The 13104-nt window shown below is 33.9% G+C and overlaps 1 protein-coding gene across 1 annotated transcript; it reads right to left on the bottom strand.

The window, feature by feature from the left end:
* Window positions 1–6304: 6304 nt before the first annotated feature.
* On the bottom strand, window positions 6305–11553 carry LOC148280997 (uncharacterized). Its single transcript, XM_088227481.1, has 2 exons — window positions 11194–11553; window positions 6305–7572 (listed from the first exon to the last, which is right to left on the bottom strand). The coding sequence occupies exons 1-2, from the start codon at window positions 11263–11265 to the stop codon at window positions 6739–6741; spliced, it is 906 nt and encodes a 301-aa protein (XP_088083607.1). The 5' UTR covers window positions 11266–11553; the 3' UTR covers window positions 6305–6738.
* Window positions 11554–13104: the final 1551 nt, after the last annotated feature.

Here is a 13104-nt window from a genome sequence, read left to right as displayed (position 1 = left end):
GATTTTTGCTCAAAGACACTTTCCTTCGTCGCACCGAGTGTTCAATATTAGTAAGCTTTCATATTTTTTTCGGAGGGAGGAATTCGAGTTGAAAAATGCCTTGATATTTTTTTAATTATTGAGTTGGTCTTTTCGTGTTAATCAAATGTTTATCTTTGTTTATTCTTTCTAATTTGATGTGCTATGTGTTATTTTCAATGTTTTTAGTGTTCTTGTTTTGTACATATTTATTGTTACGCTAACATCGTCCCAACTCAACACAGAATCACAGGTCATACGGAATTGGGACACGTGACAACACTCGCTACCTATTTCATACGAGAGAGGAGTTTTGATTTTTGCAAGGATATCAAAGAAACAATTTAATATTTCGAAGATGCAGTCTAAATTTGCAATAATTACGCTTGCATTTGGAAAGGTTAGACTTAAAATCCAACCACAACAAAACCAATTAACGAACATCTAGTGGCCGCCCGAAACAAGATTTTCAGCTGAAACCGAATTTTAATATTAGTAAATAGGAGGTCTAGTTTCGCCCGAAACCAAACGTATTTATACAAGTTAAAAGTCACTTCAAAACGCTTAAAATTACGCGTTTTTATTGTTTAAGCTTACGAATTCATTAAAGTAAGCGTTAAATAAAATACAGAATGAAAAAGAAAGCATAAATTTCATGTTTCATAGTTCATTTGAGATGCCTAAAGAAAATTAATACAAAATTGATAAATATATATAAAATACAATAATCTTAAAAAAATTTGGAACTATAAAATTATGGTTTGATGAGTTTACGACTTTTATGTATTTAACTTTTGTACATAATGTTATTTGTACATTGGCGAGTTTGTTGCTAAATGGCAATTTCTTCTAACCAACCAATAAAATAAAAGTTTTATTTTTATAACTTGAGTTACAGAACATATTCAAAAGAAAAAAAAAGCTAAAGATATATAAAAATAGAAATAAACGTATTTGTTTATAAATTAACTTAAATCAAAACTATTACTCAATGGGAAAAGGGAAAAAAGAGGAAAAAGGAAAGGAGGAGAGATTAAGGAAGAGAAAGGAGATGTTTCTTCAGACGTGATTTAAACCGAGATAATGTAGTAACATCTTTTTGATTGTGGGTGGGAGATGGTTCCACAGTCGAGCCGCATGGACACTATATGAGTTAGAGAAGAAAGAGGAATTGTGGATGGGTATTAAAAGAGTGCCTTGAGAATTAGAACGAAGAGGTAAACCAAGAACTGATAAGCATTGAAATTTTTCACGCAGGTATAAAGGAGCGTTAGGACTATGAAGTACATTGAACAGAAGTGAGAGGGAGTGATAGTCTCTCCACTTTTTTTGGTGGTGAACTGTTGTTTTAATATTTAATACCAACTGCAGTGGTGCAATGGTCAGTAATAGAGGTGCGAAGCACAGCAGGTCCAGTGGGGTTGATTGTTTTAGCAAAAAGGTGGTCGATACAAGTTTCTGCCTCGTGTACCACTCTTATTGGTACATTAGTTAATTCATGATATAAATCCATAGTGCACAAGAAGATTAGTGTATTGAATTGCAACAGATTTTGCCGCTTAGAATATTTATGTCCATATCTCCGGATTAGACAATTTGTTTTGAATGTTTGTTTTCTTCTGGGATCTGCTCGAGAGATTGTAAAAGGGTGCTTTGTTTGTCTGTGGCTCCATAGTAAAAGATGTAATAATAATTTACGCTTGAAGGATATTCTATATATTTCAAATATTTTTTTTATCTATGTCATTAGCGTGTTTAATATGTATGATTTGAGTCATTTGTTTTTCTCGCTTGTATTTTTCCGTTCTTAAACAAAACAAATTTATAATTTTTATCTTTTGAAGCTATTTTTGTTTTCCAGAAAAGTTCCTCGTTATATTTAGTTTGGGTTTTATTTGTGAAAACGTTAGTGCCATCCGCACCAATTTGTTTTATGATTTATGGATATTTTTTATTATTTTGAATTAACTTTGATGAAATTACAAAAATATAAATATGAAAGATCTTTAGAACTACTTACTGTAGTAAAAAAATCACAAAATCAGTCTCTAATTGGGTTAATTTTCCATCTGAATACAGCCGAACGTAATCCGACACATCCTGACCGCAGGTTTCGGCTGAGCCGAAATTTCGGCTTAATTTTTGGCAGAAACCGAAACCGCGACCGAAACTTGTTTTATTGGCCAAAACTGGGCGAAACATAATTCAAAACTTCGATTGGTCACTACAAACACTAAATAGTATAGTGTAGATATTTAGTCAATTTTTACCTACTTCTTAAAAAATATAGGTACATGTTTATCAATATTTTGTTCTATAATGAAATTATTAATAAACCAATAATATGTTCATATATCTATTGACTCCTCAAATTGAACGGTTTGGGTAGGTAGGAAGAAATTGCCTTAAGGCAATATGTCCGCCCTTATAGGTATGTATGTTAACTGTATACAGGGTGTTCTTTAAACTCTGTCACATCCGAAACCACGATGATCAATATGGGCAAGAAGACATATTAGCATATTTAAAAAAAATATTTAGGACAAAGATTTTATGCAAGTTCCAAATTATGTATCTGTGTACATTGTACATACATTTCTAATTCCGTGACTGAACACGCAGTGTAAATTAATTAGATTACCGTGGTAGGATGGTAAGAGAGTGTTACATTTTAAAAACGAACAATAAATCTCCTCTCATCGATAGTGATAAACTTAGAACATGAAGCAGCTATAATAAGCTGTCAGCTTTAATTGCAAGAGCTTCCACAAAATAGCGGCCCGCGTTAATAAAAAACCGTTCCGCTCAAAATGAAATTTACCGGGAAATTTAGAGATAGACGATAAATTTATTAGTTGGGTTTGTTCCGAGTCTGGTGCGCAGGCGCCGGACTTCGGCCCTCTTGTGTTTTTTCGGCCCCTTTTGTATATTTTTTCGGCCCCTTTGTCAGACATAACAATAACCACACTTTGTCATATTTTAATTAATAAATCCGCCATGAAAACTTATTAAGCGCCGGGATCCGTTCGGGATGGCCATTTGTGACGCCTCTTAGCTGAATAAACGTGCCCCGAGAACGTATAGTTACTTAATATTTAAAATATTAATTCGGGCATTCTCAAGGACACTTCACACGCATTTAACTACTATGATTCATTTTTACAGTATATCTAGCAGGACGAACGTAATATTTTTATGACAATCAGGTCAATCATAGGTACGGTATATTTTATAAAATGTCGTCAGTTTCGACATAAATACCAACAGTACTGTAGGTATTTGATCCAGACAAGAATTAACTATCCTTATTATACGACCAAATCAAAAAATAGTTTGATAAGGTAAAGAATTTGTTTAATGTCCGAGGCGAATACCAACTTTATAGCCTTAATCTGATTACAAAGACATAATGGAAGACACGCTCTTCCCGCGCCCCACAAGTGAAACTTAACGGCTACATATTTCAATTTCTTCAAAGTTCTTTGTGACTTCCATTTGGTGTGTTTTTTTTTTAGTTTATAAAAATATTTTTATGTTTGGCTTAGTCTTTACTTCTTATAAAAAAAACACTATTTCAATCCGTCGTGTCATAGTTTCGTTAGGTAATTGGCAAGTATTTCTTAAAAATGGCAAATTCGGACTCCAAAATAGAGTCTATGATAAAATTGACTTGATTTTAATAATTAATTTACTAATTATTTTATTTGCTACAGGTAAAAAGCTTATTCGACATGTCTTCACTAATGGATTATTGTATTCATTTGAATGATTTTTTACTATTTACTCATTAAATAAAAATAATTACTTACATTCATTAGCAGGTCAGGTGATGTGTGCCCTTTTCCGCTCATCCTGTTTTTTTATTTCTCAACTAATTCCAAAAAATATTATCCTTTTTGTTTTTACCATAAAATCAACACTTCACTCCACGCAGTCACAAAAAACACTTAACATCGCTTAACATTTAGCAATACGTTTTATTTCTCCTATAATAATCTCCAATCAATAGTATGTAACACTTAAAAATAGGGAATAACTATCATTGTTTAGTAAATATTTTGTATCTATACCTACTGTTAAAGCATACAACGAATCGGTAAGTTGAACGTCGGTCGTGTAATTAATTTAACAAAATTGTCATTGCTTTGGAAAATAAACGTAGAAAAATAAATACTATTTTTTTAGACACTTCAAAAAATAATTAAGATCCAGCCCCACTGTCACTAAAAAAAATATTTCAATTATTTTTGTTCAAATTCAGTAGGTCTTAGCAACGAAAGTTCTGACATAAAATTCGTTTAAGGGTACTTTTCATAAGTTTAGTAGACAGTTTGTGTTTGGTATATTCCTATTAAAATGTTCACAAAAACAGTTCAAATTTCAAACGAATTAATTCGTTTTCCCGCCCATGCGGCTGATAAGCCGACTAGAAAAAAAATAATCGAACTGTAAACCGGACGAGAGCGAACGATAAATCCCGATGTTACCAGTACGCCTTCCGACTCGAATTTCGAAGTGCCGGCGATAAATTAAGCACCTGATAAGATCGACTTCACTTCGCGCGCGTTGTCACAATCTCAACTCGAATTTTCGTCTTGATTGTATTAAATCCCGGCGACTTGACTCCGCCATACCGCGGGATTTTTTCACGAGTGCCACACTCGATTTGAAAATTTGAATCGCGTTCGATCTCGCGGGGAGGTGTATCGATGTTTTTCTTGTTTAGATTGTCTTCGGCCTGGAGTCGTACGGAGTGGCACGCGCGATGTTATTCGCGTACGAGTGCGGCACTTGTCGCTCAGCTGGAGGAGGTATCGAGAGGACAGGGGGCCGCGGGAGGCCGCGGGGGCGGGAGAGAGGGACCCGCCTACTTAATGGGACCGCTGGTTTCTCCTCCGCCCGCCAGGCGGCGACACCGGCTTCATAGCCGAGACGCAAACCTGACAGGTGTCAATAAAAATATTCATTATTTGATAACCCGTATGTAAAGGTAGGTGTTTTTTTATATCTATCTTATCCAGCTAGAGATAATTCCTGATTTCATATTATTGGCAAATATAAAATGGTTAATTAGTAATGGATATTTTAATTTTTAGCGGGTTAAAATTTTAATTATCTTAATTCATGTTTGTATAATTAATTAGATGTAAACCAAAGATCTACAGTGTATTAATATGACCGTTGTGTAAAAGTACCCACATATTTTTGCTAATATTTTTAATGCATTTGAAAAATATATTTGATGTGCTTAATTATTGGATAAATGGTAGATATTATTAAATAACTATGATATTGTTGATCTTACACGTAGGTACAGTGTCTTCGAATGTTTGCGTTGTGTTTGTGCCTGTCGGAGAACCGAGTAAACATACATTTTTGTTGTGTTCAAACTTTAATGTTTTATATGAAAATTTCATCTTACGCACACGTAAGCAAAGTTCATAGAATATTTGAATCGACCGAAGGCAACTACAAATTTAGTGTCACGCTTTCTCGGGAGTTTTAATTACATATAAATTCACTTTGATAAATAAAATCAGTTTTTAATTTTGAATTGCTTTATTAAGTACAATCTGTTCGGATCACATGATGTAAATCATAATATAATTGGAGATTTGTTATAAATACGTACGAAACCTGCTTGTGCCTACCCTGAATGTGGAATTTTAATTAAATTTATCATTAAAGCTGTAATAACAGTTTCATCACCAGAGGAGCGGATCCCGTGATTTTACACGTCCATTTTATTAACATCAAATTAAACAGAAACTGCAATTAACAATTAACAGAACGGTATGAAAAGTAATTAAACAACGGAATATTCACTATGCGAACAGTTAAAAATATAAATACAATGTACAATGCCCATATGTACGCACATGCCTACTTTAATCATATTATAGTAAGAACAATAAATATTAGCTTTTAATTATTTATGACTCGGACTCGTTAAGGCATCTATTGGTAAATATCATTATTTAGTCATATGTATATAATTAGTTAAATTAAGTGTCGATTACTATAAAAAATATAACTTCCGACGAAAAATAATCAACTTGAAATCATCCAAAATTGTTATTTCGCAATTTACAGTAAACTTTAACTCTTCCTCTACGGAAATTTTTAAAGAAAAAGTCAAAAAAAGTTTCAATATGCAGGTATTTATATTAAACAACTAAACACATGTTTTATGTTGCGGATACACAAAATGATGTAAACAACTTAAGGTTACTTAATTTGGAAAATTAGTTACAACGGTGTATTATAATGTTTTTACATGAGCCAAGCACAATAAAAGTTGTTGCATTTTAAAAATACAACTTAAAAGTTAATACATTTATATTTTTGCAGAACATAACATGGTTAGTTTAGTTAAAACCTATTTCATTTCATTTTCTGGTAATCCTTCATTAATGAACTAGACATTAATCGAACATTGGTAAAAAATATACCTTACAAAATATACTATTTAGAGCACACGTGCTTACTTATAGGTACAAAATATCATGTAGAAAAATATGCACAGCTATTTACAATAATATTTTATATTTACTAATCGAACATAAAACATTATACATACAAACGTAATCAATTTATGAGACCAAGAACAAAACACTGAAGTCGACATTAAATAACGCCAATCTACCCTGATTAGAATGCATATTTAATACGCCATATATCTATTAAAAATAATATTGTCTTTCGGTGAAAATTTCGCAATCACTGTCCCATGGCTAGCGGCGGAGTCATCATGTAATGATGCTGGAACATATTGTAATTCTCTTTTGCGGCGCATTGATAACTCACCCCGTTGGGGTACGTGTAGTAGTTGGGGTAATACGTCGGCTTATTGTCGTAACAGGGAGCCTCTCTCAAACTTAATCTATCGGTGTAATCATTCGTAGCTTTGGGGACGTCCATGTAAGATGAATGAAATTCGTAGGCCTCGGGGGTTGGGAATTTATAAGTTTGCTGCAGATCCGGCGCTGTACTGCAACTGTCTGTCTCGCTTGGGATTTCCGGTGTCGGCGTCGGCGTCGCCGGATGCGTCGCGGTGTCTTTAGTCTTTTGTTTTCTGTTTTTCCGGGTTGTGCTCGCGTGCGTTTTGATGTGTTTCGCGAGGTGATCAGATCGCATGAAACGTTTTGCGCATAGAGTGCAAGCGAATCGTTTCTCTCCCGTGTGCGTGCGTAAGTGCCTTTGTAGTTCGTCGGATCTGGTGAATCTTTTCCCGCAGAACAGCCAGTTGCAGATGAACGGGCGTTCTCCCGTGTGCCACCGCAGGTGCGCCTTGAGGTGCGACGTCTTCCCGTAGATCTTCCCGCAGCCGGGGATGTGACAGACGTGCTCCCTCTTCCCCTCCTTGGGCAGGGCGGGGGAGAGCCCCGCGGCCTCCGTGAGGCAGTTGGGGCAGCGGCAGCGGGCGCAGCGGCGCTGCTGCGCGGGGGTGAGCGGCGCGGGCGGCGGCGGCGCGCCGCGCGGGGGCCAGGGAGCCCAGCTCCCCGTCGGTGTCTCGCACACAGTGGAACACCCCATGCTGCTTATGTACGGCATCTGCGAAAGACACAAACAATAAGTAAAACGTAATAAAAGTAATATTTATATTATTTTCATGGTCATTTTCCTGACCGCACGCATACATAATGCGCTACATCGATACTTCGATTGCGTTGTATTTTGAATATTTAATAGGTACATTGGCGAAATGCGATCGCTCGGGAGAATATGTGGTAAAACTATGATAGGTGCACAAATCTCGGGATCGGTGCATTATATAAAGTTGAGATAAGCATTATCGACAAAATCAAGAAAGGAGTTCTGTTTTGGTTTCGACGTGTAGAGCGAAAGGACGGCGAAATAACTGCTAAAATGATTTACGATGCGAATGTTGATGGATACAAAAAATTAAGACGACCGAGAAAGATATGGCATGGCCAAACCTAACAAATACTTGAAGATGGACATGTAAAAAGTCGGAGTAATCGGCGTGCGTGCATGAGGAGATGTATGAATGAACAGGAAGCGAGATCTGTATGCATAGACTGAGTGATATGGATCATCTCTACATACGGCATTTTGTTTTGCTTGTTTTGAAAGCATGACGATCCAGGTCCAGTACAGCGATTATTATAAATCACCCTTTCAAATAAGCATTTCATGTCGAAATTTTATTTTGTATTTTTAATACAATACTGTGTTGCAGCTTATTTCAATAAATTATTTAATGAGAATATTTTTTTTATTATGCGCTTTATTTATTATTATCAGTCCAGGAACTATAAAAAATTGTTTTAAGGAAAATCGAATTTTAAATAAATAATTCATATCAACCTCGTCAGAAATCAAACCCGTGATGAACTCGTGCTTGGAATTCAAACGCGGTAACCACTACAGTCTACAGCACTAGGTGGACTTTGTATATAAGACCATTAATTTGAAAAACACACCTTTAAAATGGTGGAAAATTAAAGGTGAAATTATATCTTAAATAAATCAAAACTTAACATCACTTTTATTATACTAAAACACAATGCATGAGAATTACATAAATTTACAGGGATTTGTTTATTTAAAAATATAATATATAATGATTTTATTTATTTAGTCATACGGAACATTAATCGTATTTAATAATATTTTTTATTTAAATTCTCGGATGTTTCAGGTGCCCATTCCTCCATGGCTCTCGCAATATTTAAAACAATGCTAATTGTAAAATTATGTAAATTTTTAACATTAATCATGTACTAAGTACCGAGTACCAGCGGACTTACCTGTTTCTTATATATATTTTTAACAGTCGGGTAAGGAAAATTTGTAAGCATTATAAATGACCTAATTGTTAATACATTCAATTTCTGTCTAAATATTATTTAATCCCATGAAAATGTGTGTACCTCGTATCTAGCAGTGGCGAATGGTGATTGTATTAACAGGTAAGCTATAAAAAAATATCATATATTTGTACAGACATAGGAGGTACATAATCTAATGAAAGTAATATATACTATAAATTGAAATTTTTCTGTGGTTCTGTGTGATACAACAACTCTCATCCATGAAATCAACTCAAACGATGTAACTTCGTTATATATTATATTATATTGATATATTATCCATTACTTTAATATATAACTCATTAAAAAATAAATAATCAATACCACTTTGAATTCAGTCGATATTAGGTATTCAATTGAAATGTCAACTGGCCGCATTGTTCTAGTAATTAATAGTGCTAAAAACAGCCGCGTGGAGCGCTATATGTCCTGCAATATGACGCATGAAAGTAATTATGATCATATGTCAAAAGTACCATCTCAATGAAAAATAGTCCTTAAGAAACAATGTTTGAAATACTGTTTTCCAAATCAAGAATCTTAAAATAATTTGTGTAATCTGCATGTTTAATCTAGGGAAAACCCGCTCTGGGGTTAATACATTCAAAATATAGTAAACTTATTTGTATGAAAAAATAAGCTGAAATAATCGGCTAGTTTCTTGGCTCACCGCAGGCGCTGGGCGCGCTTTATAAAAATTTATATTTATGTTAGGATAAAAATACAAACGGTGGAAATGATTTAAAATAAATGTCAATTATTTATTTGTTTTTCTGTAAATAAAGTTACAATAAAACCTTATTATGGTTAGTCAAATATAATGGTAAGCTGCTCATAATCGCTTCTATACACGGTTCGCCCCTGGTATTTTGATACACCTTCTACATAGTTAAAGGATAAAATAATTTAAAACTTTGCACTCCTGCACTATTTTATTAAAAAATTAAAGCAAATGTAGGTACCAAACTATGCAATAATTCAAATAACTTTTTTTAAATGATTTTAATGATTATTATTGATGAAAATACCGTGTTGAATTCTCATTCGTATTTTATTACATCAAAACATTTGCTGATGTTGGTTAAAATTCTTGCTTTAAAACAACTCCGTTTAAATTCAATGTAATTCTTGATTACCATCATCATGATTTCCCTATACGCACCCGGTGGTAGATTGTGGGTGGTGAATGTATCTGGATCAATTTGTACTGAATATAAATAAGGTAATCAATAATCGGTCTGACGCTTCAATTGCCATAAGTGAACAGTAAAATATTGCATTTTAGTTGTATATATATTTTTTTTAAATTTGTATTTTAAAATTAATATTTTACATCCGCAAACACCACCCAAGCGGACTTGTCTATCCAATTTCCGTTTTAAAGATTTTTACCTGAAAGTAGTCATCAAGTCGAAAACACTCCTTCAGGACTCTGGTTCTATTTCACACACAGAACTGTATTTTTCATCCTCTTGTTCAAGGAAAATTCATGAGAATAAACAGATAATTATGGCATCTCAAAATAAGACCAATAATCTTGCCTCATTTAAAAAACGGCTCGACTCGGAGACTACATAAATATATATTGCCTGCGAGAAAAAATTGTTTGAATTATGTTTTTAAAAGTTCCTTTATGATTTTTTCGCCAAAGTTTTTTTGGTGACAAATGTTTTTGTGTAAGATATTAATGTTCAAAATGATAAATCTGTTACCAAAATGCTTCTTCATTTGTTTACTAACTCTATATATACGAGTATCATTAGAAACAGTAAAGATCTAAAAATCATCATTACAATAAAACTGTGTTATTAAAGTGTGTGGACTGGTGTAAATAAGTGAGTTATATATTATAAAATCATCAGCAAATGGCCAGGCGTAAAATTTATATAATTAGATCACTATACAATTAAATCCCTTGCGTCTGAAAATCAGAGCGCCTGGCTTGTTATGGAAAATAATCATGATTAATTGAAATAGGAAGTCTTAAATTAAAAAACTTGCTGAAAATCTAGAGAGAAAAACACTTTTTTCAGTTTATTTTATGTTCAAGTTGAAATTAATTAACATGATTTTCAAAACAAGGTGATTATTGAAGAACAGGCATTATTTTCGCATTGTATGAATGTTTGAAACCCGGTTTTATATATTCTACATTACTTGAATATCCCAGAATAACAATATTACATATTACATAACAATGTTACAAAGTTAAGTAGCGAAATCAGTTTACTGGCCTTAGTTGCGTACAAAACATGTTTTGTAAATGATTCGCGTTTACGAGTATGTGCGCTTTAAGATTTCTTAATAAATATTGACAGATTTGAGATGGATTGCTCACCTGATGTTGCTGGTGATGTTGAGAGTACTGCATACCGTAACAGTGTTGGGGCATCCCAATACACTCCATCATGTTTGTTAAATGACGTTATTACACGAAAGTACAAATGGTCCGTTTTTTCACAAAAAAATACTGAAATATTTCGATTTTGCACAAAGCAATTTTTTTATAAAAACAAGGAAAAATTCTCAATAACACTATTCTTTACTAATCACAAGTATTTAATAATTTAATTTTAGCTCAAAATGATGTCATCATCGTGTGATAGTGCTTAACTTTTTTTTTTAAATGATTATTTAAATTTAAATGTTGGCATTGTAGCACGGAATTATGAAAATTTTCTATCACCGCGATCTCCGATTGAATCACCTGAATGGCGCGCGAGAGGATTTAATTACAGACGACGCACCTATCGCTTCAAGACGTTTTTAATAACTGCCTTTGGATCCTAACGACCGTCTCAACCTCCGGGCGGGGCCGGGGGCAGGGGGCGGGGGACCGGAGACAGGGTCGAGGGGGACGGGGCCCCCATAACGCACGGGGGTAGGTTCGAAGAAATCTGGTCCCGAACAAAAAATCAAGTCCCCGAGATGAAAATCGGAGTACGAAACATCGGGTAGGTACTTCCATACTCTCTTCTCTCTTGTATGGTGGATCAACCGTGTACTAATAGCGCAGGTAACAAAAAGAACATAAAACAAATTAGGAAGTTACTTAACCTTGTTTTTGATACTGTCAACAACTTCGTTAAATAAATAAAAAAACGAGGTACAAGGTACACAGTACACAGTAGGTACTTAATTTTTTTTCAACTACCTACCTAGCAGTAGCGAATGGTGATTTTATTTACAGGTAAGCTATAAAAAATATCATGTACTTGAACCGACATAGAAGGTACATAATATAATGTCAGTAATATGTACTATAAAATGATCATTTTCTGTGGTTCTGTGTAATTCAACAACTCTCTTCCATGAAATCAACTCAAACGACGTAATTTCGTGATATACTCGGTGTACCAGTTCAGTGCCCTATGCACCATTAGGTGTGGAAAGGAAATGATGATGATATGAGAAAATAGTTTTATTTTTTTTAAATATATATTTGGACCCCTGTATTTAGTAGCCTTACGTGTCATGTATAAGGCTTAGGTACTCGGAAAAAATCGTTTTTGTTTGCTTGGAAATGGGATGTTCGATCACTGATTTTGGTTTATTACCTTTATGAGTCCAATCACCATTGTTGCAAAGTTCAAGAACAACGGCGCGTGATAACTACTTTTAACTACAGTAAGAAAAAAAAAAGAAAAGCTTTTACATAATTGTATGTGTGCGACGTTTGTATTCATGTGTCTCTGTGTCTGTATGGGAATGTGTGTTTATGTGCGTGTGTAAATGAAAGGGTGAGTATGAGTATATAAAAAGTATGGTAAATTTCAAAACCTTGTTCTGAAAAAAAGCATTTTCTTTGAAGAATTAATTAGTACATAATATTGAATGAATAATGTGCAACGAGTCCCATATAATACGGGAGGTAACCACAAACTGCAGTGAATACGATGTAATGTCAACAATAAAACAAGGTACTTATTTAGCTCATTTGTCTACCATACATAATGTTTGGAGTTTGATTCTTCTCGAGTAGGTTGACATGACATAGGTACGTAGTATACTTGTTTAAGTTTTCACTATTTTATTTCATTCATTTGTTTATAGTTTCTCTAAACTAGCATTAATTTGTAGAGTTATGATCACATTGCTTCCATGAAACAAATTATTGAAATCTGCTGCAATAGGGAAATATCACGTTTTTTTTAAACATTTTTTTAAGTAATAAATGTCTATGAAATACTGTCCCGTAAAAAAAATTTTTTTGCTAATTATTAGTACCTACCTAGCTTAAAAAATAATT

This window comes from Micrasema longulum, unplaced genomic scaffold (genome assembly GCF_059751315.1).
Source record: "Micrasema longulum isolate JH-2025_06_02 unplaced genomic scaffold, ASM5975131v1 h1tg000508l, whole genome shotgun sequence".
Taxonomy (NCBI): Eukaryota; Metazoa; Arthropoda; class Insecta; order Trichoptera; family Brachycentridae; genus Micrasema; species Micrasema longulum.
This window is presented reverse-complemented; position numbering and strand designations above follow the sequence as displayed.